Raw genomic sequence first — 26,562 nt, 5'->3', positions numbered from 1 at the left:
ACCTCAGACTTGAGGAAGTTTTTGTGTGGGACAGAAGTGGCACAGCATATTTTGTTATTTGTTTATGCTAACCTTTTACTTCAAACAATCCAACGGTCTGACACATTCAATTTTTAGTGTAATTAAATATTAACATTGCCAGGGTTAAACTATGTAAGATGTTACAGGTAGCCGTTATGGCGTTGCTGTGTGGTTATTAAGATGGTTTTAGTGAAGTAGGGCGGGGCAATATTGACAAAATTCTTAACAGTATACAATATCTTTATTTTCAACAAAGTCCAATGCAAGTCAAAGATGTCACAATCACCTTATCAAAACAGTGTATGATAAAAATAAAATTCAAAGACAGGGTTGTCCTCCCAGTTAAAGGGCACCTGTTATGGCCTTTTTACAAGATGTAATATACGTCTCAGATGTGCCCAGAATGTGTCTGAAGTTTCAGCTCAAAATACGCCATAGACCATTTATTATAGCATGTTCAAAATGCCCCTATTTGGGTGGGAGAAAAAACACGCTATTTAATGTCTGTACCTTTAAATGCAAATGAGCTACAGCTCCTCACTTCCTTACAAACAGACAGTGAGCGCTTTTGGTTAAAAATAAATCCGATTAATACAGTCTGAGAAAATAGTATCTAGTGGACAGAGTACAACTCGCTGAGGATGGATACTATGGTAGGACTGTTACCGTGGGCTTACACCAGCCACGTTTGAGGCGTCAAAATCGGGTCTAGTTTGCGTCTACATTTTGAATGCATTCGACAAAAGCAAGCATTTGACGCGCGTCAGAGGTGAAATCCGCTTCTTGTGGGAGGGGCAAGTGCTATGCGGTTGTCTGTTTGCAAGATGGCTGATGTTGATTGTGCATTCATCACGAGAGTTACAGGTTTGTATTTGGTCACCTTACTAAAAACGGCGGGAATGCCGCGGGTCGATAAACGCCACGTGACTCAAAAGTGAAATGTGAATTACAACTTACCAGGTTGCCCAATGTCCTCACTGACCCTTCCAAGTGAGGGCATTTTTATTCCTGTCTCTATAGAAATAAGAACTTGTGTCGTATATCTCCGGGTGACTGTTCACGGACAATATCAAGCGTTCCTCCATGTTGAATGAGTGACTCCGGGGCGGGGCTGCTGATTGGTTAACACGGCGCGAAAATCCGGCAAAGTTCACATTTTTCAACTCGGGCGTCAGACGCAAATTCATCTGAAACGCAAAATGCACAAAAAGCACCATTCGCACGTACCGCGCCAGGCGCTCAATTTGCGGGAACTAGATGCATGAATGAGGCGGAATCGTGTCCGCCGCGCTAAACGCCTCATACGCGCCACGAGACTTCCAGACCTCACATTGATAAGAGAATCAAAACGGCATGTCTAATGAGACTGCTTTGGTTTAATGTGGTTTAAAAAAACGAGAAGAAAAGGAGCTGGTGGATTTTTTTCCATTGTAGGATGATAGTGTGCCAACACACATGTCCAAATTTTGCATAATAGGTGCCCTTTACATTTTTCTGTGGTTCCTATAGGGTACTTACCTATGTCATCTGATGATATTTTCACAACAGTTTTATTATTCTAGGAAGAATCTGATCGATTAGAAAACAAATAGCACATCTCTCCTCAACAAGCTTTATTGATTGACAGATTTTGAGCATAATGACGACCCAGTAAGAGATGGCAGGGGTTGACGAACCATAAAGTGTGTTTTATAAGCAATCTGACTTTTCTTTCAATGTCTGGCACACAAAATCTTCCTTCTGTTGAAAGGATAATATGCTTGGCTGTTGCTTTAAGTTTGTTAAGTGTGTGCGTGTGTGTTTAAGGTGTGACTGTGTGCTCTACTACTCACCAATAACTATGAAGTTAGTCAGTAAACTAACATAAACGTGTTATATCCACATATTTTATTTGTAACACTTAAAATAACTAAACTACACCTCGCTCTCTCGCTCCCCCTCTTGCTCTCTCACTCTCTTTCTCAGAGGATGGGAGCAGTGAGAGGTCACTGGAGGAGATGTCATTCGGTCGACTCTTGCGACGTGCATCCTCCAAAGCATCTGATCTTTTGACGTTTAACGTGGGCACGGGGGGTTCACGGACCGTGCTGGACGGAGAGGTCATCTACTCCAAAAACAATGTGTGTGTGCACCCGGCCGAACCACTGCCCGGACTGCCTGAGCATCACCCAGGTACCATATGCACATGTTCACAAATCTTGACACGTTTATTTAAAATTATGCATGCAGTGCTTGTGCTAGCAGCAGTTTTTAATGAAATGTGAATTATTTTCAAAGTTTAAAGGGATAGTTCACTCAAAAATGAAAATTCATTATTCAATCATTTTCCTTCCATAGTAGGAAAAAAATACCATGGAAGTCAATGGTGCTTCTGATCGGTTTGGTCACAAACTTTCCTTAAAATATCTTCTGTTGTGTTCATCAGAACACAGACATTTATACAGGTTTGCAACAACATGAGAATGAGTAAATGATGAAAGAATTTTCATTTTTGGGTGAACTATCCCTTTAAAGGGGACATATCATGAAAATCTGACTTTTTTCATGTTTACGTGCTAAAATTGGGTCCCCAGAGCTTCTATCAACCTAGAAAATGTAAAAAAAGATCAACCCATTAACTTTAATTTTGGTAAACCATGCTCTGCAAGCATGTGAAATAATAGCTCATTGAAATTTGGCTCCCCTTGTGATGTCATAAGGGGATAATACCACCCCTTAATCTGCATTATCCAACCACATCACTGTCATTTAGTGCAGAGATCACACACCCAAAAACGGCACATTTTTGCTAACACCTACAAATTGGCAATTTTAACATGCTATAATAAATTATCTATATGCTATTTTGGGCTTAAACTTCACATACGTACTCTGAGGACACCAAAGATTTATATGACATCTTTAAAAAGTCTTGTGAAATGTCCCCTTTAATGTTTATTAAACTCAACAAGTGGGACATGATGATACCATATACGTCAAATCATTTGATCAATCTCAGTTTCTCAGTATAATGTATTTTTTAATTCGTCATTTTTTTAGGTTACTTGTGCGTGCACCTGGAGAAAGATGAGACTCTCGGCTCCACCCTCATCCTCACATGGGTGCCCAATTCCCGCATCCAACGGCAGGACGAAGAGGCGCTCCGCTACATCACGCCCGAAAGCTCGCCTGTCCGCCGCAACCCCCGCCGCCGAGCCCACCGGGGTCACTCTCGCCCCCCACCCGCTCCCGAGGAAGACGAAGAAGAAGATGGGGTGGAGATTCCCAACCAGCAGCTTTCGGAGGAAGGCGACGAAGGCTCCTGCGATCTCTCCGCGGATGAGGTGAGTCGAGACAGCACTCTGGGATCCGACTCGGACACCTTCTCATCGCCCTTCTGCCTGTCACCCGTCAGCGAGGCTCTGGGCGAGAGCAGCTGCTCCGTCTTTCTGGATAATGAAAGCAGGTGAGAAAAACTAAAATGATTTTGTATCTGCTGGATTTAAACATAAAGTTTCTTTGCTGAATGCACAAAATGGTTTTAAACTACTCTGAAGGCGGAAGTGGTCTGGCAAGGGGAAAATCACCAAAAGAAACCAAAACTCAGCCCATTTCCTTCAAATTGGCACGATTAAATGCAAAAAGTATTTAATTCACATAAATAATGTAAAGAGGGCACATATATTTATTTATTTATTTAATATTTATTTATTTGTTTATTTTGTATTTATTTATTTATTTATTTATTTATTTATTTATTTATTTTATATTTTTATTTTATATTTATTTATCATTTTTATTTTATACTTATTTATTTATTTTGTATTCATTTATTAATTAATTAATTTATTTATTTTGTATTTATTTATTTATTTTGTATTTTTTTATTTTATATTTATTTATTATTTGTATTTTATATTTATTTATCATTTTTATTTTTTATTTATTTATTATTTTTATTTTATATTTATTTATATTTATTTATTTTATTTATTTATTTTGTATTTATTTATTTATTTAATATTTATTTATTTAATATTTATTATTTAATATTTATATTTATTTATGATTTTATTTTATATTTATTTATCATTTTTTCATTTATTTATTTATCATTTTTTATTTTAAATGTATTTATTATATATAAATAATATTACATAAAAAAATTATATATATATATATAATATTTTTTTTGAAACTGAAAGTTACAGTGTTATTCTCCTCTCAGACCTTTTGGATTGAAGTTGTATATTTATACAGTATATTCAGTATATGAGTACTGAATGATGTTGAAGGTTTTTCATTTGCAGTTAGATGTTTGCATGTCTCTGTCATGTACGTGCCGTGATGTTGTTACATGCCATGATGACCGTAAGTGGAGACGCTCAAAGCTTATTTATAATTCATGGATCAGCTCAGAATGGCTTTAATAACGTACTGCCAGGCATCATGTGTTACTGAACATTACATCTACAGCATCCAATAAGAATATGATCTGCTATAGTTTGCTGTATTTTTAATGTGTCCACATGTCTGCTCGGTTAGTTATGTTCCTAAAACAATACTTACTATTGCTCAGGGATTTTTTTAAAGCAGTTTAAAACAAACCCTCTAGCCACAAATATTTAATCGATTATTTACAGCAGATTTTAGTAATAATAGAGTGCTGTGGTAATGACATATTTTTTTTGGCAAAACCCAGTTAGCATTTTTAGCTCCTCCAGTTCCATCATCCCGAAGTTAACGGTTTTTTGAATATGGGTTTTTTGTTTAAGATCTTGGGTTAACATAAACCCAAAGATATTTTTAGGTTTTATTTAAAACACACCGGTAATACCCTCACTTGTGACTTTGAAAAGCTCTAAGGCAAGGGTCTTCAAACTTTTTGTAAGCAAGGGCTACCTCAATGGATAAAATAATCTGAAGGACTACTTTTTTAAAATAGTCTACTCAAAACTATTTATTTTACTTTTTATTATGTATGATGATTCCTTTTATCATCATACTCGCTTGTTATCATCATAATTTATTCATTTATTTAATAATCATTGTTTAAAATGTTAACATACATAAAAGAAACCAAGCTTTAAAAAAAAAAAAAAATATATATATATATATATATATATATATAAATAATAAATAAATACACATAAATCCATGTGTATGTATTTATATAAATACACAATAAATACACAATAATTATTTTTTAGTAAACACCTTTTAGACAAGAAGTTGTGTTCATCTGTGAAGATTATCTTGTTTGACAAAACGTCTAAGTGTCAAACTTTAACACAGCGCTTATTTTTTTGCGATAATCCAAAAGTCTATGAGGAAAATGGATTTCGCAAAATAGGTGCCCTTTAAAGGGGACAGAGAATGAAAAACCATTTTTACCTTGTCTTTGTTGAATAATGGTAGTCTACCCACATTCACGAACATACAAAATGTGCTTGACATGCTAAACATCTCAGTCTCATAGAAATTCCTCTTTTAGAAATGTCAGCCAGAAAACGGCCCAATCTGAAAAACTGATGCTTATGACATCACAGGCATCTCACTGCCCCTCCACTTTAAAATAATTGGCTAGATTTTTTGAGTGGCAGCAAAGTCAGCCAATCAGTAATGAGATTGCAAGTTAAGCCAGTAGGGGGAGCCAAATAGGTGCAAAACCACTTGTTTAAAATCCCCCACTCTAATAGAGCTATCTGAGAGAGGTTTTTAGGAAGCTTCTAAGGCATTACAGACCCAAAAAAAAAAATTGTCTACATGTCACATCACAGAACAAGGATAAATACTCCGTTCAATCATTCTATGTCACCTTTAAGTAAGTTTTTCTGTGGTTTCTAGCTACTGGCCTATGTTAGAGCAGTAAAACAATCTAATGATATTTTCACATCACTTTATATATTATATAAAAAACTGATCGAATAGAAAACCAATAGCACATCTCTCTTCAACATGTGTTATTGATTGACAGATTTTGAGCGTAATGGTGACCCAGTAAGAGATGGCAGGGGTTGACAAACCATGAAGTGTGTTTTATAAGCAATCTGGCTTTCTTTTAATGTCTGGCACAAAAAATCTTCCTTCTGTTGAAAGGATAATAACTAAACAACACATCTCTCTTTCTCTCTCTCTCTCTCTCTCTCTCTCTATATATATATATATATTAAATAGAGAAACGTCTAAGTGTCAAACTTTGTTGAACACAGAGCTTATTTTTTGCGATTATCCAAAAGTCTATGAGAAAAAAGAATGGGCTTTTGGGCAAGGGAACCCATGTCCCGCTTACTTCCAGGTTGGCCTACAAAAATTTGCCATCCCTGCGACACTACACATTTTGTTATGTTGTGAACAATGGAATACTATTAAATAGGTTAATATCTGATGAATATTATTTGAGTTGTATTCTCAGGACAGGTAACACACAAACGATGTATAGATGTATAGACAGTTTCATCGGACATGCGTGCGTTGTTATGGTTACTCATCTGAGCAGAACTTCACTTCCGGTCCCCATTTGTTTAATGGTCTGAATAGTTGCTAAACTCTGGAACAAATACCTCGTTGAAAATAACTAATGTTTTGGTTTACTAAAGACGAGAGGAGGCGGCGATCATGGAAGATCATATTAGTATTATATATACAGTTAAACCAACACAAACACAACAGCAAGTCAGAAAAAAGGGTGGAGGGTTTTATGTTGTTATATGTTTGTTTACCATAATAAAATGATGATAAACTTTAAGGGGTTTTGGATAAAATTGCCTAACATATAAGGACAACTGATGACACACGATCAGCCTATAATAATAATAATACAATCTTAGCTGAAAGACATAAAGTTAATGTACAGTTTAATGCCTTCCTATATATTTAGGTTGGAGTTGTACGTGTAATGCTGCTCTATGGCCACATGGGGGAGACATTATAGGCTTATATGCTGAAGCCTCTGAAGGTTTGAGCAGGTTGGTGTTGGCAGGGTGAATTTAAAGTCTAATCTTCTACAGAAGAGCCGATAGCAGATTCCCTCCCCCAGCTGCTTCATTTAGCGCTCTGTCTCTTTAGCGGTTTCCTCCGTTTGTTATTTGGTCTGAGCGGCGGGGCTGAGGCCAGGACATAGGGCAACCCATCAGAAAATAAATAATATTATGTTTGACTGACTGTTTCATTCTTCACTGTTGCTTTGGGTGGAGGACGGTTTTTTTTTTTGCAATCAAAGTCTTTTGCTTCTGCATTATTTTTATATTTAGCATCAGTGTTTCTGACTTCTCTTTCATTCCTTTTTTTTTACTTCTCTTTTTTTCTTACTTAAACCATTCCACACACTGTTGCGGGGTGCACCAAGGCTCCCCCGCCGTATATTGGGCCCCATTTAGAATCGAAAACATAGGGGAAACGTAAAACTAGACTTCAGGATGGTAGAAAAAAACTATAAATCTTGCTGTCAAAAATCACAGAGTCAGCTCTGGATTTGAGGTCATGTTTTGCTAAGGATGATGTAATGCTCGTGTGTTAACAGTATTTGACAGCTCTGGCTTTCTGTGACATTAAGCTCCAGGGGCATTTTGTTTCAGTAAGAGCCCCCTGGGGCAATTCCTATCCATGTGGGTGTTCAACCTATGAAATAAAACCAGCCCAAAGACACACCGGTACAAGCTAAGAGTCAATAAAAAGGTCAAAAACAACCTAGAATGCTTTTGTATTGAATTGTATTGTCACTATAATAATTAAAAAGTTTAATTATAGTCAATTATTTGCCTTAATAACAGCATTTATTTGAGCTAAAAGAGTCCATATGTTTGTGCAAAACCATGCATGTTGGTCCATTTACTGAATACATGTGCTCAATGGTAATATAGAAATTTGCAGAATTTAAAATATTTTTAACCAAACTTATTTTTAACCTGTTTATTTCAGGGTGTGCATGAGGGAGATATTTTTCAAACCCCACTACACTGTTAAAAGTGAAAAGTTGAATCAACTTAAAAAATAAAAAATTTCACTTAAAGTTTTTTTCTCTTTAACATATAAGTTGAAAAAAAAAGTCAAGTAATTTTTAAGTTGATCCAACTTTCTATTCTTTACAGTGTATGTAGATCAGTTTCAAGTAATTTTATTTGCTTCAAATTACAAATGGTGTCTCTTTGTATTTTCTCACGTTATCGAATGCCACTGTGAAACTTGCAGGACGGCGGGGAAACATAGAGAGAGTGTAACTGTGCACCGTAGTCTCTATAACTCTGACCTGATTCACCATATGGCTTCGTGTGTGTGTGTGTGTGTGTGATCCGGCTGTAACGTGAAGTCTCCTCTCGAGTACCACATGACCCATAAACATTGGGCTCCCAGAATGCATCTGTGACGGTTAGAGAAGGCGAGTGTGAGAGAGACGGAGGTCTCACGGCTCGGGTTACAGTCCTGGCTCTGTTACAGCAAGAGGCCGAGAGCCAAAGAGACGCAGTGAGAAATCGGATGGAGGGCAGGGGGAAATTGGCTGCCAGGCTGCTTGATTTGTGTCTCCTCTCGACTCCTGCCAACACAATAACCTCCCGGCATTCCTTTCATTCCTTTTCCTTTCCAATGTATTCACACACGTATCCACACTTACAGCTGTCGTCGAGTTTGGCCCTGGAAACGGTCATTAACTGTACAGTGACTTGCCGAATTGAGTTTTCTTGTGAGCTGGAATATGATAATCAAATCTTATCAAATAAAAGTTAGATGTACTTTAATAAGTATGTTTTGCAGTGAGAAATAATTTGATGAGTAATGTGTGTGTATTTTATTTTGTTTTGTGTCATTTTGTGCTCCAAGTATTCATACAAGTTCGAATTATGTCAAAGATTATGGGTGGTCCCCCATCGATCAACATTTTTTGTTTGTCCTGGATCAACGTTTTAATCTAAGAAACCCCTAATTACCCTTAACTCAAACCCTAACCATTTTTACCCATCAATAAGTTTAAAATGATCTTTTGTGATAAAAACATTTTAAAACCCCCTAACCTATCCTAAATCTAACAGTCTGTCAATTCTTCCAGAAAACAGCGTGAGGTGCACTTGAAAGTTTATATTTATTTCAGACAGAAATCTTTTGGATTCGTTTTTTGCGAAATTGGGACAAATAATGGACAGTATCGCTTTGTGGCACGCTAGTTTGAAATTCGTGTAGTATTTTACTTTTAATGAAAAACAGGGGACCGCCCTAATTTACATTTTTGTTCTTTATGGGAGTCCCTCAATGCTTATATAGGAGGTCCGGGACACCCCTGCCTTAAAAAAACGTAATGTGTGGTTGTACTAAATGCGATAATACATTGATGTCATACACACATGCATTTATCTGTAAAAAGTAAAATATGGATTTTCTTAAAAATTAGTAAAAAATATTAATGGATTACTTTAATTAGTAAATACTTTTTTTTACTTAAATTTCTCACTTTAAGTGAAAAATGCAATTTTATAAAGCCTAATGTTTTATGTGTTACCAATTGAAGTAATTTTTTAAAGTTGTGTCACCTTAAATTTTTCATCTGAACTGAGAAAATTTTAATTTATAATATCATTAATTAAAAATATAATATAATTTTTTAGTGTTACCAATTGAAGTAATTTTTTTAAGTTGTGCCACCTTAAATTTTTCATCTGAACTGAGATTTTTATTTATTTATAATATTATTAATTAAAAATATAGTATTATTTTTTAGTTACCAATTAAAATAATTGTATTAAGTAGATTTATAAACCTTTTTACAGTGTATTTATATAAAAAATTGTCATTTTCAGAGAATGTGATGAACCCATGGCTCACTCTGCAAGCTCCGCCTCCAGCCTGGACAGTCACGCCCCTTCCGAGAGCAGCCAATCACAGGGCGTTCGGTGGGAGGAGCAGCAGAAAGTGATGGCTTTAGAGCACCTATGTGGGGTTTTCAGGGTCGACTTGGGTCATATGAGGTCATTGCGTCTGTTCTTCAGGTCAGTCCAGATCCTACGTGCCTCCTTAAAACCCTTGCATGAACCTTTATTTTAATATCATTTAATAACCTTTCAAGTGGCAACAAGCCAAACAAAATAATAAGTTTATTTTCAAACGCATCACAGTATAATTTAATACTCTCTTGCTTTCTTTATTACTTTTCATACTGAGGCGCAGGATCTTTTTCATAAGACTTGATGTCTAATATATTCAATTCACCCTTCTTTATATTCTCTCACCTCTCTCTTTTCATGTTTGGTAATTTCGTTACATACCTGTATAATTGCAACCTAAATCATTATTCCCTAACCCGAGGCTGGATTCGTTCGCTGTGGTGAAATATTTCCGCGGCATGAATACAAATCGAATGTTTCTGTGATGTTATGAAATGAGAAAACAATGTAAAAATGTTTTATTACTAACTAAGAGTCATAAAAGAAATGCAAACAGCGCATACGTCATTATAACGATCCACATACAGTAACGGCTTATAAACCCCAAAACGCATCCTGCTTCGGTAGTAAACTTATATCCTGTTATCTTCAGGATGTGGGTTTATTTTGGTCTGTTTGTTCAGACGGCTCTTGTAAGTGTGTTTGTTTTTTCAGCGATGAAGCGTGCACCTGCGGACAGCTGGTCATCGCCAGCAGAGAGAGCCAGTACAAGATCCTTCACTTCCATCACGCAGGACTGGACAAACTGGCCGAGGTGTTTCAGCAGTGGAAGTGCTGTAGGGAGACGCAGCTTAAAGATCAGGTTCGCGCCACATCTGGCGTTATTTCACACATTTTTATTTAAAGCACGAATGCTCACATGCATGCATCGCACTCTTAAAAAGCAAAATTGTTTATACATATATCACCAAGAACAAAAGCATGGTGGACTAATTTTCATTTCTTTAGATATTAAAATAATTGCATTATTCATATAAACTGTAAAATACTCACAGTTTTGCCCCTTTTTTTTTCAATGCAGGTGTCAGATGAGAAGTCCTGTATGCAGTTCTCCATCCGCAGACCCACTTTACCCTCCACCGAGATGCATCCAGAGGAGCGAATGTACCGCCGGCTGGACGTCAGCTCTTGGCTCCGTCATCTTAACAACAGTGGCCAAGTGCTGGAGGAGTACAAGCTCAGGAAGGTCAGATTTGAGTGACTGACAGCTGTTAATCTTATAGGTCATCAATATTTGATTTTTTTGGGTTTTCTGGTGTACCTCCAGACCTGAAAAACCTCTTAGGTTGGCCTAACTGGTTGGATGGTCTAAGATGGCTTCGTAGCATGCTTTGTATGTTTAAAGGGATTATAAGCAATTTTGTAATGGTTTAGACCCCTTGGCCAGGCTGAAAGACCAGTTAGACATTCTGTGTGTCCCCTACCTACACTAAAGCAGGACTAAAGAGCCTTCAAGATGTTAAATAATTATATTTTGCATTCATTATGGTTTTAAACATCATTGTAATGTCCTTCAAATTACAAATTTAAATGTAAGGTGATGTGAAGAGCAAATGTGCTCATTCCCCCACTTTCACAGACAAGGCTTAAGGCTAGACTAAAACACATGTTTGAGCTGTCTAAATTGAAAATAACTGGCGCTGACGGATCTTAAAATATGCCAGTGCCATATGCCAGTCTCAAGATACACACCAGTAACATCTTTTTCTATGGCATGTTTATTAAATATGCTTGCTTAAACATTTTAATTTTAACTTAGGCTTAGTCCTGGCTTTAGCTATGCTTTGTCTGTGAAACCAGGCCTTTATGTTTAGGGGTTGATTTAATGTTTCTGTGTCCTCTCAGGCGATTTTCTTCGGAGGCATTGACCCATCGATCCGTGGCGAGGTTTGGCCCTTTCTGCTTCACTACTACAGCTATGACTCCTCATCTGAGGAGCGTGAAGCATGGAGGCTTGAGAAGCGCGTGGAGTACCAGGAGATCCAGCAGAGAAGGTTCAAACTTAAACTTACTTTCAGTTATTAAGCATTTTCTATGTGGTGGACTAAACTTTACTTCTACGAAGTTTCTCAAAGATCGTCATTTACGTATAGCTATTATTTTAGTACATATACAATACGGGTCAAAAGTTTGGAAACACTCGACTTAAATGTTTCTCATGATCTTAAAAATCTTTAAATCTGAAGGCTCATGTTTAAAAGGGACATTTCACAAGACTTTTTTAAGATGTTACATAAATCTTTGGTTTCCCCTGAGTGTGTATGTGAAGTTCTGGCTCAGAATACCATATAGATAATTTATTATAACATGTTAAAATTGACACTTTGTAGGTGTGAGCAAAAATGTGCCGTTTTTGGGTGTGTCCTTTAAAATGTAAATGAGCTGATATCTGCACTAAATGACAGTGCCGGGGTTGGATAGTGTAGATTAAGGGGTGGTATTATCCCCTTCTGACATCACAAGGGGAGCCAAATTTCAATTACCTTTATAATTATTATTTTTTTCACATGCTTGCAGAGAATGGTTTACCAAAACTAAGTTACTGGGTTGATCTTTTTTATGTTTTCTAAGTTGATAGAAGCACTGGGGACCCAATTATAAAGTCAGAGATGTTCCCCTAAATGTTTGAAATTTCTTTTGTGGACAAACATATATGTGTGCCAACATCACTTGGTAACACTTTAAAATAAGGCTGTATTTGTTAACATGTGTTACTACATTAGCTGACATGAACTAACAATGAACAACAGCATTTATTTTTACATTTACTAATACATTTTTAAAAGTTTTTATTGTTAAAGGGGTCATAGCGTAAAAAATCTGACTTTTTCCATAATAAGTGCTGTAATTGGGTCCCTTCTATCAACCTAAAAAATGTGAGAAAGGTCAAGTCATTCAGTTTTGGTAAGCCATTTTTTATAAGCATGTAAAAAATTTGGTTGTTCAGATTTTGCTTGTTTCGTGAGATATGTAGCAAGGCCAATTACAATAATACCACCACTTATTCTGCACTATCCAACCAGAGAAAGAGAGAGAGAGAAAATAATTGACAACACAATTGAGTTTCAATTGCAATAAATCACCAGGACACACCCCAAAACGGCACATTTTAACATGTTATAATTAATTATCTGTGGGGTATTTTGAGCTAAAGCTTCACATAAGCACTCTGGGGACACCAAAGATTAATTATAAATCTTTAAAAAAATCTCAAAATATGACCCTTTTAATATTAGTTAATGCACAATGAACTAACATAAACAATTGTGTTGGCATTAACTAACATTAAAGATTAATAAATACTTAAATTGTATTGTTCATTGTTAGTTTATGTTAGCTAACGCATTTACTAATGTTAACAAATATTCCTTATTGTAAAGTGTTACCAATATCTTTCATTAGAAAATTACTATTTTATTTAAAAATAATTGTATTTGAATAGTGAAGAAAAAGCAGCCAATAAAAGCTCAGAATGGATGTAAACTCCTTCAATAAAGTTTAAAAAGGGTGAGACTTTAAGAAAATTTTTGATAAAATCTCATGATTTTGCTTATTCTATGGAAACAGTGACTACACCACATATGATATAATAATATGTGACCCTGGACCACAAAACCAGTCATAAGTTGCATGGGTATATTTGTAGCAGTAGCCAACAATTGATTGTATGGGTCAAAATTTTAAGTTTTATGTCAAAAAATATTAGGATATTAAGTAAAGATCCATGAAGATACTTTGTAAATTTCTTACCTTAAATATATCAAAAATGTATTAATCATTAGAAATATGCATTGCAAAAGAATTAATTTGGACAACTTTAAAGACAAATTTCTCTGTGTATATACACTCACCTAAAGGATTATTAGGAACACCTGCTCAATTTCTCATTATTGCAATTATCTAATCAACCAATCACATGGCAGTGTGGTCCTGGTCAAGACAATCTCCTGAACTCCAAACTGAATGTCAGAATGGGAAAGAAAGGTGATTTAAGCAATTTTGAGTGTGGCATGGTTGTTGGTGCCAGACGGGCCGGTCTGAGTATTTCACAATCTGCTCAGTTACTTTGATTTTCACACACAACCATTTCTAGGGTTTACAAAGAATGGTGTGAAAAGGAAAAAAAACATCCAGTATGCGGCAGTCCTGTGGGCGGAAATGCCTTGTTGATGCTAGAGGTCAGAGGAGAATGGGCCGACTGATTCAAGCTGATAGAAGAGCAACTTTGACTGAAATAACCACTCGTTACAACCGAGGTATGCAGCAAAGCATTTGTGAAGCCACAACACAAACAACCTTGAGGTTGCAGAAGACGACCCCACCGGGTACCACTCATCTCCACCACAAATAGGAAAAAGTTGGAAAAAAATTGGACAGTTGAAGACTGGAAAAATGTTGCCTGGTCTGATGAGTCTCGATTTCTGTTGAGACATTCAGATGGTAGAGTCAGAATTTGGTGTAAACAGAATGAGAACATGCATCCATCATGCCTTGTTATCACTGTGCAGGCTGCTGGTGTAATGGTGTGGGGGATGTTTTCTTGGCACACTTTAGGCCCCTTAGTGCCAACTGGGCATTGTTTAAATGCCACAGCCTTCCTGAGCATTGTTTCTGACCATGTCCATCCCTTTATGAGTACCATGTACCCATGTCACAATGCTCAAATCATTTCAAATTGGTTTCTTGAACATGACAATGAGTTCACTGTACTAAAATGCCCCCCACAGTCAGCAGATCTTAACCCAATAGAGCATCTTTGGGATGTGGTGGAAGGGGAGCTTTGTGCCCTGGATGTGCATCCCACAAATCTCCATCAACTCCAAGATGCTGTCCTATCAATATGGACCAACATTTCTAAAGAATGCTTTCAGCACCTTGTTGAATCAATGCCATGTAGAATTAAGGCAGTTCTGAAGGCGAAAGGGGGTCAAACACAGTATTAGTGTGGTGTTCCTAATAATCCTTTAGGTGACTGTATATTTAAAAACACATTCATTAATACTTATTGACTAAAAAACTTCTATTTTCTTCTGCTTAAGAGGCTTTGATCTGTGCTGCTGTATGATGCTATGACTTTTGCAGACTAGTTCATCTGTAAATGTGATGGTTTATTGTTACCAGCCTCAGTGTCTCACCATTGATTGTCCACCTGTTACATTGATAATCTGATAAACAAACATTTGTAATTCAGGATTCTGTTTGGGTTAAAGGCTCATGTATTCATTCAGTCTCAACATTATGTACCGGACCTTTAAATGAATTTATCATTGTAATTTAGCAGAAGATTTGGAACTTACGCTGTTATTTGATTGTTTTCAATGCTAATGGCATACGTGGTCTGTTTATACGACGACAAGTAAAACCTTCTGCGAGTCTCTGTGGGATTTTCTAGCGGTAAACCAAACTAAAACCAATCGATAAATGTGTGCAGATGTAAACACGCTGTGGCTTAATGTGCTTTACCTGAAACAATTAACTCCACCATTAAAATCATTGTCAAGCCATTGATAAAACACTTAAAAGCCTAAAGCTTCATGTTTCACAGAGTCGGGGAAGATCATTCGGACACCTTACTGACTCTAATGTAACCATCAGCACAAATGTACATAGTACAGTGCTTTTAAGTGTAACATTTTAGTTTCCAAGCATAATATAAATATATTCATGTGTACCTTTCTTATTTTTATATAAATGTGCCTATAAATATTATTTTTACTTTGCTGGAATATCAAGTACAATTTAATTCATTTGAAAATATTTATATATGTAAATCGGTGTGGAAAAAGTGCGCTGTAAATATACACAGAGTATTTCAGTGGCCTTGCTGAGGTATTGAATTACACGTGTTTAATTCCAGTAATGGCAACACACTTGCAGTTATTTATTTGAATAATGACTAAGGTCGATGGTGTGTACTTTGGGAGCGTTGCTGAGCACTGTGTCTAACCCTCGCGGGGCTGCAGAAGGGAATTGGAGAGATGTGGGAATAAGTTCACACAAACACGGGTCTCGAAACACTTACATGAAGTTGCATCAGGTCTAGCAGTTTGATTCCAGAAAACAAACAGTGTTAATGAAATCCCACCTGCTTGTTATGCGAATGTCTATAGCCGGAGGGACCGCCAGTTTTTAGGATGGGAATGATAAGCTGTTGGACATGATGTTACATACGTATTGTGTTTTGGTCACATTTTGTTTCGATTTGTATCTCTTACATTTTTCATCTTGACTCGAATCTTTCTCCTCCTTTTGCCTCTCTGTTTATTTTGGTTGTGCTCTTTCGTTCTCTCCACAGGTTGTCCATGAGTCCAGAGGAACACAGCGAGTTTTGGAGAAAGGTTCAGTTCACGGTCGATAAGGATGTTGTAAGAACTGATCGAAGCAACATGTTTTTCAGGGGCGAGAACAACCCTAATGTAGAAATCATGAGGTTAGAGCCTGTCTGCACACCATGGACATCCATCTTTTAATAAAAAATGATTTGTTTATACTATATATATATATATATAATATAAAATACTGGGTTATTATCCAGCATTGGGTCAAAATAAATAATAAACCCAGAAAATTTTTATATTTGACCCAACATTGGGTTAAAGCAACCCAGCATACTGTATGCTAAATTACGTCCCAAAGGTTTGGGTGATTCTCGCGAAATTAGACTTATGAGGTGTCATGAAACATTTTGATAAAAAAGTAAATGCAAAGTAAGAGTATCAAAATAAGAAACATACAGTTACAAACATCTCTTCATGTACTATTTTGCACATGATTTCAAATGACATCATACAAACCAATTTTGTTGTTTTTTCCACATTTAAGGGGCCATTTTTCATTACCGCAACGTGTCCATGACTGGATTTGGGTTCTTTGACATGGAAATATTTATAATTTAAAAATCTAAAAAATAAAAAGCTTCAGTGCATGTTATACTATAAACATTTACAGTTAAGAAACATGTGGTATTTGGTGATCATTGGTAAATGTAGAGACAATAATAAGGAATATAAATGTGTCCAAGACCAATTTTCTCATCCTCCACAACAATTTTCAATCATTGTTTAAGCCCTCAAGGAACTAACATTTTCAAAAAAAAATGTTGGAAGGGACATATTTGACTGTGACACTCAAGATGGCTACCAAGTAAGCAGTTCTTATTTTTTCTCTCCAGATAAAAGTTGAAATTTTGTTTGTCATAGTACCTAGACAACTTTTTAGTTCTCATTACCGAAACATGAGTTGTAAATGCATATATTTAATGTAATATCATGTTGCGGTAATGATAATTTTTGGTAATGATAATCTAAAAAAATTTAATAATTCTATAGGAAATATTTTTTAAATCCTCTAAAAATAATGGTTATAGTAAGTTCAGACCTTAATCTTAAAAATTCTGATGCTGGACACCTTCTAAATTTGGATTTCGTGAGAATCACCCGGTTGGGTTCATCCCTTTTTGACCCAATGCTGGGTCAATGATCATATATATGAACATCTTTTGAACATATAACATACATCGTTATTGTTTTATCAGTCAAACCTAACATATTTGTATTGTAAAGATATCACAAATATAACACTCATCATGTAAACATTTCACACAATTTTTTTTTGTATTTTAGTAGCAAGAACTATGATTATACAGTCCAGTCGCCTGTGTTTAAATACTTTATGGAGTGACTGTAGCTGTTTCTCGAAATTTAATCAGCCGTGGCTATTTCAGTTAACGTGTAATAAATCTCTTTCATCCCATTCAGTCGTATGACATGGACTAATTCAGTTATTCTCCAAATCCCGTTCCAATTATCTTACATGATTAATCTCTCAGTCAAAGTTAACAGAGGGTTTCTTTGTAGACGAATCCTGTTGAATTATGCGGTGTTGAACCCGGACATGGGCTACTGTCAGGGTATGTCAGATCTGGTAGCCCCCCTTCTGACGGAGGTCCAGGACGAGAGCGACACGTTTTGGTGCTTCGTGGGTCTCATGGAGAACACAATCTTCATCAGTTCTCCTAGAGATGAAGATATGGAAAGACAGCTGGTAAGAGTTTCAGATTGGGCCGTTTTCTGGCTGACGTTTCTAAATGAGTCTGAAATGTTTAGTATGTCTAGCACTTTTTGTATGTTCGTGAATGCTGGTAGACTACCATTATTCAACAAAGAAAAGGTAAAAAAACAAGGTAAAAAAAATCTCTGTCCCCTTAAAATGTGCATCAGCAGTTAAATATTAAGGGTCACTTTTTCATTTCCTATTAAAGGATTACTCCACTTTCATAAAAAAATCTGATAATTTACTCACCCCCATGTAATCCAAGACATCTAAATATCCCAACTGAGGCATAAACCTACTGAAAAATCCAGCTAAGAAAAAAAAGTAATAAAAAAAAATTTAAAACTGTTATATTGAAGCATATTTTATTGAAGGATAGAAGGATTGGCAATACTGGGCTCTGATTGGCTGCTTTTTCTTTATAATTCAGATTAATTCCCCTGTTTCAAAAATTTTGATTTTTTTTGTAATTAGGCAAGGCAAGGCAAAATTAATTAAATTAATATTTTGCCTTTTTTTTATAAAACATTACAGTTTGAAACACATGGGGGTGGTTTCCCAGACAAGGATTAGACTAAGCAATAAATGTAAAGCTGACCAAACTGAAAACAACTTGCACTGACATATCTTAAAATACATCAGTGCTTTTTGTTTTGCCTTAAAAATGCACACAAGTAATGTTTTAGAAAGGCATGTTTGTCTAAACTAGTTATATTTCCTAATTAAACTAAGGCCTATATAATTAAACTAAGGCTTAAGATATGCATTTAGATCAAAATGTTTTCTTGTGAAAAATTTTAGTTAGGTAAGCTTATTGAATAGTTGTACATAACAGTATACATTTTTGGATGAAATTTTTATTCTCATTCACGCTATTTGATTATTACTGTACATTTAATACTGACGTCTCTGTGTTCAGATGTATCTGAGGGAGCTGTTACGGCTGATGCTACCACGGTTTCACCAGCATCTGACCCGGTTGGGTGAAGATGGACTTCAGTTGTTGTTCTGTCATCGCTGGGTTCTTCTCTGTTTCAAGCGCGAGTTCCCCGATGCAGAAGCTCTGCGCATGTGGGAGGCCTGCTGGGCTCACTATCAGGTAAATCTGAACTGCTGATCTCAGAACAGCACTTGTGGTCGGATCTTCTTGCAAAACTGTTAAGAGTTTGTGGTTTTTGCTTATAATCATAAGCTAAAAAAAAAGGTTTCGTACGAAGTTAAATTCGGAGGTTAATTTAGGTTAGACTTTTTGCTGCGCTAATACTGTATCACCCAGTTAGTCCTAGGCTAAACCACATGTTTGCTGTCTCAACTGAAAATAACTTGCACTGACAGATTTTAAAATATACCAGTGCCATTGATTTTTGTCTCAAGATACACACCATTAACAACTTTTTCCAAGACATGTTTATAATAGATGTTTAAACATCTTAATTTAACAAAGGTCTAATCCTGACCTTAGCTAAGCATTGTCTGTTAAACCAGGCTTATATGTTTTGTACTAAAGCTCATATATTCCAGTCTTACTGTAAATAAGTGAGAAATTATGAAGAATCCATTAAATCATACACATATACACATTTAAATAAGCAACATGTGTTTTTGCTTGGGTTTTAAGTAACACAAGACTTTATAGATTCAGTTAAAAACATCATGACTCCAAATGTGTATTTCCCTTTTTGACTTCTCTTATTCTTTTCTCCTTTTCACTTATCTCTTTTCTTGTGTTTTTATGGTAGTCAGAAAAATAGAAGTGACAGCATCAAGAAGTAAAAATATTTTTGTGTGCGTGTAAAAATTGTTTGTCTTTCGCAGAAGTTAAGAACGTCTTTAAAGAATTAAAGGTGCAATGTGTAAAATTTTGTCAATATATTGACAAAAATCCAATTTTATTTACATAACTATGTTTTCAGTGGTGTGTAATGAACTGTATTATTTTTATTAACTCCATTTTTATCTACATACACGGGGGTCCCCTTTACGTGGAAATCGCAGTCATGTTTCTACAGTAGCCCTGAATGGACAAACTGTCAAGCACGTTTTATCATTACGTTGTCTCAGACGATGACATTTTTGTCCTGTGGCGGATACTTGTAGCTTCTCTATGCGTTTCGAAAGAAAGGGTTGAGCTGTGGACTGAGCTGTTGGTTGCAATTTACAATCTCACCACTAGATGCTGCTAAAACTCCCTGACTGCACCTTTAATTTTTTCTTTTTGTAAGATTGATTTTTTTTTTTTAAATACAGATTTTCCAGCTCCCCTAGAACTGATTTTTACCTTTTTGGAATCCATTTAGCCGATCTTCGGGTCTAGCGCTACCACTTTTAGCATAGCTTAGCATAATCCATTGAATCTGATTAGACCATTAGCATTGTGCTCAAAAATAATCAAAGAGTTTCAATATTTTTCAGATTTAAAACTTGACTCTTCTGTAGTTACATCGTGTACTAAGACAGACGGAAAATTAGAAGTTATATTATTTCTATAGACCATTTCAAAAGATGTAAACAACACTGGTCCAGAAGCACTTCCTGTTTCAATTTGTGACTGTTTTTTTTATTTCACACATATATCATTATCTTTAAGATGTTTGTTTAACTTTTTGACTCAGTTCTATGTGTTCTGTTGGTTGTATTTTATCCCAACGTTTATCTAGTGTTAAAAAACTGAAACAGGAAGTGCTTCTGGACCAGTGTTGTTTACATCTTTTGAAATGGTCTATACTATTTATAGATATTTCTAGGAACTATACTCTCATTTTGCTGTAATAATCATGGACTTTGCTGCTGTACCATGGCTGCAGGAGGCGCAATGATATAACGCAGCTGCCGAAAATAGTCCCCTTGGTAACTTTCAATAACAGGGGACTATTTTCGGGCACTGCGTAATATCATTGCGCCTGCTGCAGCCATGGTACCACCAAACCCGGAGATCGGCAGAATGGATTTTAAAATGGTAAAAACTCATCTTTAACTCTAAGGGAGCTGAAAAATAACCCCACTTTCAAAAAAGTGGAGTGTCCCTTTAAGAGCTGGTTAAGCATTATGTTAGCAACACAAAGGTGTTATAGGTTCGATTAAAGGAACACACATGGGTAATTCTCTCGAAATCCAGATTTAGGTGTCCAGCATCAGAATTTTTAAAAAGCCCTTGAAACCAAATTTTTTTTTGAACATATAAGATTAAGGTCTGAATTTACTATAACCATTATTTTTAGAGGATTTTAAAAATATTTCCAATAGAATTATTTAAATTTTTTAGATTATCATTATCAAAAATGATCATTACCGCAACATTATATTACATTAAATATATGCATTTACAAACTCATGTTTCGGTAATGAGAACTAAAAAGTTGTCTAGGTACTATGACAAACAAAATTTCAACTTTTTCTGGAGAGAAAAAATAAGAACTGTGTGAGTGTCACAGTCAATTAATTTTTTTCCAATAATTTTTTTTAAATGTTAGTTCCTTGAGGGCTTAAACAATGATTGAAAATTGTTGCGGAGGATGAGAAAATTGGTCTTGGACACATTTATATTCCTTATTATTGTCTCTACATTTACCAATGATCACCAAATACCACATGTTTCTTTACTGTAAATGTTTATAGTATAACATGCACTGTAGCTTTTAATTTTTTTACATTTTTTAATTATAAATATTTTCATGTCAAAGAACCCAAATCCAGTCATGGACACATTGCGGTAATGAAAATTGTCCCCTTACATGTGGAAAACAACAAAATTGGTTTGTATGATGTTATTTGAAAACTGTATGCTTCTTATTTTGATACTCTTACTTTGCATTTATTTTTTTATCAAAATGTTTCATGACACCTCATAAGTCTAATTTCATGAGAATCACCCACATACTGATAAAATGTATAGATTGAAGTCACTTGATAAAAGCTTCTGTCAAACACATGAATGTAAAATATAAATTCATCACTTTTGCTATCCTTCCATCTGTCTATAGCTGAATTTTGTATTTATCTTGAATTGGTCCTTAAATGCCAGCTCATTGGAGAAATCCGAGAAATCTGCTAATTCATACCCATTAGATAAACGTATGGGTGTCTGTATCGCTTTAAAGATCTCGGCCGAGTGTCTAATGAAGAGGAGATGCTAATTAACACGCTTCAACAGAATCCATTTGCATACATTGGCATGCAAATATCGAGGTGATTTCGGGGAGCAAAGTGGTTCTTCCCCGTCTTACCCCTCATTTGCATGTTGGCATTTACTGCCTTGTAATTGGCTGTTCGAGGTTACCCTGTCGTTTCATTGGCTGTGTTCAATGATGGTTTTCTATGTTTGTATGCATGTTGTTCGACAGACGGACTATTTCCATCTGTTCCTCTGCGTTGCCATCATTGTGCTGTACGGTGATGATGTCACGGAGCAACAGCTCGCTACGGATCAGATGTTGCTGCACTTTAGTAACCTCTCCATGCACATGAATGGAGATCTGGTGCTGAGAAAGGTACACACACACACACAAACACACGCTGACCCGTGCTCATGGTTATGCATGGTGTGGTCTTTGTGTCACACAGATGTGATGAGATCCTCACTGCTCTGTACAGAACATTTTATTCTCACAGTTTGTACTTGAAACCTGTTTTGAATACTATTTCTAAATGTTCTTCATTTTAATGTTAGTAATTATGTAAGGGTTTATTTTATGTCATTAAGTTTTACATGCGTGATCGGTCTAGGTTTGGCTATTGTGGCATTTCTTCAAAGGAATAGTTCACCAGAAAATGAAAATTCTTTACTTAATCAGTTTACTCTTCCTCGGGCCATCCCAGATGTGCTGTCTTTCCTCATTTGAATGATTTGAACAAATAATTATATAATAGACATGGCAAAGCTCCAAAAAGCAAAATGGTAAACGTTTTATCTCACAAACATATCGCTTTGCTTTATTACGTCTATAAATTTGGCACGTATATCCAATGCTATACCATTGAGTATAGGAACACTATTCCGGCCCCTATTTACCGGACTATAAATCGCTCCGAAGTATAAAGGTACATTCACATTATAGGCGACTTTGTCGCTGTGTGTCGCTCGTCTTTTTCAAAAGAGGCGTTTCTATATCTGGTTGTAATAAACAAATGAGTAACGTCTACTCCAGTAACTGATGAGAGACGGTGACGTGAACTTCACAGCTTTGTTCTCATTGATAGTCACTCCTGAATTTCGATCATAATTTGCAAAAGTTAAACATTTCTCAACTTTTACGCGCGACTGGACACGCCCATCCAGCCGTCACCAGTCACTGTCGCTCGTGTCGCCGGATGCTGTCGAGCTTCCTTTGAAATCAATGAGATCGCTTCGCTCTGCTACTGCTAGTCGCTTATAATGTGAATGTACCTCAAAGGAATATTCCATTTTCTTAAAAGAAAAATCCAGATAATTTACTCACCACCATGTCATCCAAAATGTTGATGTCTTTCTTTGTTCAGTCGAGAAGAAATTATGTTTTTTGAGGAAACATTGCAGGATTTTTCTCATTTTAATGGACTTTAATAGAGCCCAACATTTAATACTTAACTCAACACTTAACAGTTTTTTTCAACAGAGTTTCAAAGGACTCTAAATGATCCCAAACGAGGCATAAGGGTCTTATCTAGCAAAACGATTGTCATTTTTGACGATAAAAATAACAAATATACACTTTTAAAGCACAACTTCTTGTTTAAATCCGGTCGTGATGCGCGAACATGACCCCACGCAATACGTCATGACGTCAAGAGGTCACAGAGGACGAACGCAAAACTCCGCCCCAGTGTTTACAAGTGTTGAGAACGAGGACCGTTCCTACGTTGTTGTATGTCAACTGATACTAATTAATGTCTTTGTGTCAGTTTATTGTTTGGTCTGCAAATGTGCGTTTTATATATGTAACACGTGACCTCCCTACGTCACTACGCATTTACGTTAGGTCGCGCTGGACCGGATTTAGACGAGAAGTTGCGCTTTAAAAGTGTATATTTGTTATTTTTATTGTCAAAAATGACAATCGTTTTGCTAGATAAGACCCTTATGCCTCGTTTGGGATCATTTAAAGTCCTTTGAAACTCAGTTGAAAAAAACTGTTAAGTGATGAGTTAAGTATTAAATGTTGGGCTCTATTAAAGTCCATTAAAATCAGAAAAATCCTGCAATGTTTTCCTCAAAAAACATAATTTCTTCTGGACTGAACAAAGAAAGACATCAACATTTTGGATGACACGGTGGTGAGTAAATTATCTGGATTTTTCTTTTAAGAAAATGGAATATTCCTTTAAGTCGCATCAGTCAAAAATGCGTTTTGAAGAGGAAAAAATATATAAGTCGCACTGGACTATACGTCGCGTTTATTTAGAAAATGATTTTTTTTAAATCCAAGCCGAAAGGCATCACCAAAAAGGTACATGTAGCATCAATTGTTCAATTATAATATCATAAAGCGACGAAAACACTATTGTGCGCAAAGAAAACAAAACGAAAGATTTTATTTAACAATTTTTTTCTCCTCCCTGGTCGTTCAGTGTGCATCCACGAACAGACTACAGCGCATTCTGCTGACGTAGTTGACAATTATTTATTTCATTTATTTAAGCCATTATGCAAAATTGTAAACAATACTTAAACAGCCAATATAAATGAACAAATTACAAGTAATTTATTTTTCAGTGTCTGTATGCTGGTGACTACGTAGTCTGTTCATGGATGCACTAAGAAGAAAAATAGTTATGTAAAATCGTTTGTTTTGTTTTCTTTGTGCACAAAAGTTATCTTGTCGCTTCATAATATGATTATTAAACAGCTGATGGACCTTTTTGACGATGTATTTCCTTCTGTACTGGGAAAACAGTCTATGGGACAGTCACAAGCCCCCGGTTTTCATCAGTAAGATCTAAAAATGTGTTATGAAGGCAATCGAAGGACTTTCTGGTTTAGACTGATGCAAGGGTAAGTGATTTATGATAAAATTGTAATTTTGGGGCGAACTAACCCTTTAACCAACTGGAGTCATTTGGGTTACTTCAATAATGGATATTGAGCTTTATCATATAGAGATCCAAATAAGAAGATAACATGATGGCATGTTATAATAAAATGTGTTAAATTGTGAAAATTTAAGGAAATTAAGTCACACATCTGCATTGGATGGTATAAGAGGAAGGAAATTAATTAGAAAACTATTCCTGTAAACTTATGAGCTCAACTGTCTACTTTATATTTCACGTCTTCTTAAGCCATTTGCTCTTTTGTTTGAGGAACAAACCAAAACCAAAGTTTCCCTCTTTGTTGCTTTATTCCTGATACATTTCTTTGTATGGATAATTTTTCCCGGTCGTTTATGCCCCATCTCTTTCATTTCTGATTCTAGGCCCGTAGTTTGCTCTACCAATTCCGCCTTCTTCCCAGAATTCCCTGCAGCTTACACGACCTGTGTAAACTGTGCGGTCCGGGAATGTGGGATAGCCGCTACATCCCTGCCGTCGAATGTTCCGGAGAGCATCCCGACTCTCAGAGCTGCCCCTATGGAGGCACCGCCTCAGCCGACAGCTCACCTTTACCCAGCCCCAACCAGCCCAACGAGGGCAAAAGAAGCTCCAAATCACGAGACATCTTCACCTTCCGTAAGCACTCATGACTCGAGCGAGACTCTGGAACTTCATTACCCACAATGCATCATTCAGAGCGCTGGAATTTCAGGTTTTCATTGCTTTCAGCAGCTCAACATCTGGTGTCAAACACTGCCTTGACCTTAAATACCTTTGGGAACCGATGTTGACGGATCCAATGCAGTTCAGGGGCTTCTTTATAAGCTCGTGAGGTGGAACAGATTGGATTATGTCACGTTATCAATAATTCACAGGTACAATAATCACAGACAATCTTCATTCATCTTTCAGAAGGCCGAGTCTTGTGGACTGATTATTTTCGGTTTTGGTTTTTTTGTAATATATACTATGTATGCATGTGTTAATGCTTGTGTGTGCAGAGTTGAAAGGTTTTTCAGGTTTATTTTGGTCACATTTCTGCTTGTTTTTGTTCAAATTCTGAGCAAAACACAAATATGAAGGCTGTTCTTGTTCAATCTGTTATCAGGAGGTCTGTGATATCACAGCATTATTGTTTGACGTTATCATGCCTTTCATATCCTCACAATAAATATGATTATATATGCAGGAGCAGATCTTCCTTTCACAAGAAGTCAATCACAAATACTTTTATATGATGTGTTGAAGGTAACCAAGCCTGAATTTATTCTGAAGTCTTGCCAAAGCGGGTTAATGTGAATAAAGGTTACAGCAATAATAGCAAACAGTAAGATAAGCGTTGAGATGCAGATCTTGACCTTTCACTCACTTTTCACAATCTAATGAAATCCCAACGGATAAAATCAAGTCATGTCCTTTCGGTTTCACTGAATAGCCTCTTTGACTCTAAAACATCTCGCATTAGAGAAGAAAAATCGGTTGAGCTGTCTCATAAATTTATTATTGTTTGAAACTGCACAAAAAATTAAAAAAGCTTTTGATTATAAATATGTATTAACATGAACTCTTATTG

At 36.1% G+C, this 26,562-nt stretch overlaps 1 protein-coding gene across 1 annotated transcript in view; it reads left to right on the top strand.

Annotated features, from left to right (window-relative positions):
• Positions 1–26,177, top strand: part of tbc1d16 (TBC1 domain family, member 16) — a 28,191-nt gene extending 2,014 nt beyond the window's left edge. Inside the window, exons 2-12 of the mRNA XM_065252933.2 lie at positions 1,987–2,193; positions 3,061–3,466; positions 9,789–9,977; positions 10,587–10,734; positions 10,954–11,118; positions 11,778–11,926; positions 16,228–16,362; positions 17,789–17,975; positions 18,904–19,083; positions 22,325–22,471; positions 25,373–26,177. Coding sequence (XP_065109005.1) covers positions 2,019–2,193; positions 3,061–3,466; positions 9,789–9,977; positions 10,587–10,734; positions 10,954–11,118; positions 11,778–11,926; positions 16,228–16,362; positions 17,789–17,975; positions 18,904–19,083; positions 22,325–22,471; positions 25,373–25,639 — 2,148 coding nt within the window. The 5' untranslated portion in view covers positions 1,987–2,018 and the 3' untranslated portion in view covers positions 25,640–26,177. The remainder of the gene's footprint in view (positions 1–1,986; positions 2,194–3,060; positions 3,467–9,788; positions 9,978–10,586; positions 10,735–10,953; positions 11,119–11,777; positions 11,927–16,227; positions 16,363–17,788; positions 17,976–18,903; positions 19,084–22,324; positions 22,472–25,372) is intronic.
• The last annotated feature ends 385 nt before the right edge of the window (positions 26,178–26,562 follow it).

Source organism: Paramisgurnus dabryanus, chromosome 3 (assembly GCF_030506205.2).
Source record: "Paramisgurnus dabryanus chromosome 3, PD_genome_1.1, whole genome shotgun sequence".
Taxonomy (NCBI): Eukaryota; Metazoa; Chordata; class Actinopteri; order Cypriniformes; family Cobitidae; genus Paramisgurnus; species Paramisgurnus dabryanus.
This window is presented reverse-complemented; position numbering and strand designations above follow the sequence as displayed.